Genomic DNA, 4,596 nt, shown 5'->3' on the forward strand with positions numbered 1-4,596 from the left:
CCGCATATGATTGAATGTGGTATATTAAACTTGGATATATCTTCAGGCGACGGAAGCCATTGGGTAGCGTTTTATAAAAATAAGGACAAAGTTGTATATTTTGATAGCTTTGGTGATTTACCACCACCAATTGAATTACAACATTATTTCAGACAGTTCAAAATAGTATACAACTATTCCAACTATCAAGACTTCAATACATTTAACTGTGGTCATTTATGTCTTGAATTTTTACAATGTATGAATCTGTTACATTAAGTTTAACTGGAAATACAACTATATTATCCACGAATTATTTTCCATCTCTAAACGTTTACGAGGATTCAGAAATAGCTTTGTTATCTTTGCAAACATACAATTCATTTCCAAATATTATAAATCTAACTAATAACCGGCTGAGAATAAAATCAATTCCTCCAGATAGAAAAGTAAATATTCAATTTTTTGTGCCAGTCGAATGCTGTGACATAGAAGATATTAACAAGTATATGGTAGAAGAGTTACCTCAAGCTAATAAAGTCTACGGAACAAAGCTAACATTCAATGTACGTATTGATCCTATCGATTTTAGAACGTATATAAAATGTAATGGAATACTACGCTTTGAGCATCCGTATAGTATAGCACCTGTTTTTGGGTATAGAAAGAAAGATTGTGGACCGTTAATTTTTTTAATGCGGTTAAATTTTGGCATTTTTAACAATTAATTCAAAACCGCATTAAAATAAAATATATAATAACGTATTAAAATAAAATATCACTTATGTAGTTATGTATGAACTGTTGATTGAAGTAGATTGACGGTGCAATTGGTTATTGGAAATACTTGTATTACATAATCCTCTTCGGGTTCAGCATATAAATTGCGATTGTCACAGACAGTGACGTATTTTTGGCATGCCAAACACCTTCGTCTTTGACAATACATTTGTAGCACATTTATATCCTTAAACATAACATGGTACGCTTTTAAACTTAAATTTACAAGATTCGACTCAAAATACGCCTGATTGATATAATTGGCACATTCGAATGAGCAAAATATATCGATAATATTATCATCAAATGAATATCGAACTTCCCTCACGACAAAAGCTGAATGCAACTGGCGAAAATATTCATAAACTTCACGTTCACTGTGAGTAAATGGATATTTTGCAATATGTTGTATTGTGATCGGTGGTATATGACTAATTACATTATCGAGGTTGTCGTCAGGTATCATATCTTTGCTAAAAATGAATAAAATGATTATATTTTAAAAATTAAAATGTTATAATTAATTAACTTACAATGAAATATTCTGCTCGCTGCATGCGGCGTTCTTGCATACCAGCTTGTTGAGTATTATTATTATTGATCTAATGAACCCCACTATTTAAGTAACATGGAAAAGCAGATTATAAACTGTATGCCAAAAATCGTTTGATATATCCATCACTTATTCGCACGGCACTATTTTTATTATTAGCACCTTATATGTTAATGTAAACATGAAATGCGATCAAATTTAAATTATAATCATTGATGTACAAAATACTAAAAATAAAAAATAGTGCAGTGCGAATAAGTGATGGATATATCAAACGATTTTTGGCATACAGTTTATAATCTGCTTTTCCACACATTAGCCAATGTCAAATATCTTTTAATTCCTCTGTTAATCGTTAAAAACAATGTGTATATCAGTTTTTATTTATTACCAACACGGCACCTTATATCTTAATGTAAACATAAAATGCGATCAAATTTTAATTATAATCATTGATGTACAAAATACTAAAAATAAAAATAGTGCAGTGCGAATAAGTGATGGATATATCAAACGATTTTGGGCATACAGTTTATAATCTGCTTTTCCACACATTAGTCAATGCCAAATATCTTTTAATTTCTCTGTTTATCGTTAAAAACAATGTGTATATCAGTTTTTATTTATTACCAACACCATGTGTAACAGGCATTGACATGACTATTACTATATATCATAGATATTAATTTATATAAAATAAAGAGACCTAATGTGAATTTCATCAGTTAATTTTAAGCAATACGAGTGCATAGTAATAATGTCCGACATGAGTGTACAAAATTCGGCCGATGAAGAAATCAATGTAAGTACATTATTATAATAATTATAATATATTATTAATATACTTTAATTTAACACCATTTATTAACAATAAGTTTAAAACATAATCATTTAAATTTAGGATCATTATTCATATCGAAAAAATGTGCAAATGCAGAATTCTAAAAAACCCCAAATCACTATGAAAGCTAAACCAAAAAAACAGAAATTAATAATGGTCAACACAAGCGATCAAAATTCAGATGATGAAGAAATTGATGTATGTGCACCGGTATTATTATTATTATTATTATATCATAAACTTTTTTCTTAATTTCCTTACATTACACATCAATATGTTAAAAACATGGGTATATAAATTTAGGAACTTTATAATCATCGGAAAAATGAGCAAATGCAGAATTCTAAAAAACCTGAAACCGTTATAAAACCTAAACCAAAAAAACAGAAAGTAAAATATTCCATATTTTAATAATAATATATTTATCAATTTAATATTGATTTTAGTTTCAGTCGCATTTATTAAAACTGGAACAAGAATATAATGGTTTAACAACTATGGTTAATGAAAACTGCATACGCGTAAAAAAATCAGATGGTGGAAATTTTTGTATCAAAATACCCGAAATCAAAACAGCAAGTGATTATTTGGTTATTCAAAAATACAAAACATCGGACATGGAAAAAGTAGAGTCAAAAGACAGGTAACTATTAATATTTTGTATAAACAGAGTATATTAAGATTTACACTAGGTATCATTAAAATGAATAAGAAAAAAAAAAAATTAAGTACAATATTTGTAAATTATTGGGGAAACATATCATGCCATAGTACTATTTTATAACCTAAATAGGCACGATGCTTACAATCAAGCAATTTTGTGAATATAGGTATGATGATGTTTCGTCGTTGATACTAATAATATTCACACAGTATGTAAAATATTTAACTGCTCAACAATTGTGTCATCTAGTTTATTTGATAAAATATTTATGATAATATGAAAATATATGCATTTATAATATACAATCATTAATTTGTTTTAATAGATGGAAAACCTCAACGTTCAACGCAAAAACTATGCTGAACGAAAAAGATAAAGCTGACAATACAATAATATCGGCATTTAATAATTTGCAAGATTTATTAATGGATAAATTTATGTGTAACAACAACAAAAAAATTGAATCTTATAAATAATAACTATATGTTTATATTATTATAGTTTCACTAAATGAAACCCGTCATTAATATTTGTGTATTTTTTATTTATTACCAAACGGTTAAAATATTTGTATTCAATTTTATTTTAGAAAGCTTACATTTGATTCAATAATTTATACAATATGATTATATTATGGAAAATATTTTGGTTTATTTTAACCAGTTAACATTTAAGATTATTTATAATATATAATATATTAATTATATTATTATCATTTATTATTAAATAAAGGTATGCATTTGACAAAATAAATAATGTTTATTATGAAGGTATAATCTAATTATTAAATAGTAAGCTTGTCGTATATCATGATTATTTTGGTTTATTGGCTGGTTATATCAGGCTTTAGTATAATGTCTGCAAACGTTTCGTGATGGATTTGTTGTAATTCAAGTAAAAATGACTTTTCTTCATCCTTCAGGTCATTCATTTTGAAATTATAATCTTTAATATATGTACTGATAAAATCACTTCTAATACAATCAGGTGATAAATATAAAATATCATACCTGATAATTATACATGCATTATTGAAAACAGTCTGATACGCCACTAATTTATTTGATAACTCTATGATATTTGCATTTATACATGTTTCCAATAATTTCAATCGATTTAAATTATCACTGGATAATGTGATTCTGTTATTATTATGATGTAAATTAACTGATTCAGATTTTGCACATATTTTATAATAAAAATTATTATCTAAATGTAATCGTTTTGAATGTTGAACAGTGGATAAAGAACAAACAATTATATTAAAACTATCATCAGATATAAACTTATTCCATTGAAATACATTTAGTATTAGATATCGTTTAGTTACGTTACACATGAATAAAATAATAACAGATAAAGGTTGATCAACTAGGTATCCAATATAAATGTTTTTTTTATTCTGTTGATGTATGCTGAATATTGATTTGACTACTACGGCGTCCATGATGTGTGCAGTATTGATTTAATTATTGAATTCAAGATGATAATATTTTGGTTTGGATTTCAGTATAGTGAATCTTCTATGTGCCTTCAATGTTTGGCAGAGTTGACGTACCTATTGATTGATTTTTATCGATTGAAATATATGTTCCAATTTTAATTAAATTATTAGTACCTTAACAAATAAATAAAATGCAGCATAGTCAACACTACTACACTGTAAAAACACAACTAAAATAAAATCAAAAAAAAGTCAAATATAGTGTGTTGGATAACAGTTTGATCACATTATGAAAGTTAAAAAGTGATTATTTAACTAATGATTTTTGTTTATTG

At 26.4% G+C, this 4,596-nt stretch overlaps 1 protein-coding gene across 3 annotated transcripts; it reads left to right on the forward strand.

The window, feature by feature from the left end:
• Positions 1 to 1,628: 1,628 nt before the first annotated feature.
• On the forward strand, positions 1,629 to 3,535 carry LOC132936272 (uncharacterized). 3 transcript variants are annotated; one of them, XM_061002961.1, is made up of 5 exons: positions 1,629 to 2,114; positions 2,214 to 2,363; positions 2,457 to 2,543; positions 2,600 to 2,796; positions 3,143 to 3,535. In XM_061002961.1, exons 1-5 carry the CDS (start codon positions 2,070 to 2,072, stop codon positions 3,291 to 3,293), a joined length of 630 nt encoding a protein of 209 aa, XP_060858944.1. In that variant the 5' UTR covers positions 1,629 to 2,069; the 3' UTR covers positions 3,294 to 3,535. The 3 variants fall into 3 exon arrangements, with proteins under 3 accessions (XP_060858944.1, XP_060858945.1, XP_060858946.1); XM_061002962.1 differs by having other exon boundaries at positions 1,630 to 2,114; positions 2,214 to 2,351; positions 3,143 to 3,532; XM_061002963.1 differs by lacking the exon at positions 2,457 to 2,543 and having other exon boundaries at positions 1,630 to 2,114; positions 2,214 to 2,351; positions 3,143 to 3,534.
• Positions 3,536 to 4,596: the final 1,061 nt, after the last annotated feature.

The sequence above is a fragment of the Metopolophium dirhodum genome, chromosome 1, assembly GCF_019925205.1.
Source record: "Metopolophium dirhodum isolate CAU chromosome 1, ASM1992520v1, whole genome shotgun sequence".
Taxonomy (NCBI): domain Eukaryota; kingdom Metazoa; phylum Arthropoda; class Insecta; order Hemiptera; family Aphididae; genus Metopolophium; species Metopolophium dirhodum.

Coding starts and splice junctions, on each gene's coding strand:
- LOC132936272 (XM_061002961.1), top strand. CDS start 2,070: ATGTCCGACATGAGTGTACAAAATTCGGCCGATGAAGAAATCAAT. Junction 2,115..2,213: donor CGGCCGATGAAGAAATCAAT/GTAAGTACATTA, acceptor ATTTAAATTTAG/GATCATTATTCATATCGAAA. Junction 2,364..2,456: donor AAATTGATGTATGTGCACCG/GTATTATTATTA, acceptor ATATAAATTTAG/GAACTTTATAATCATCGGAA.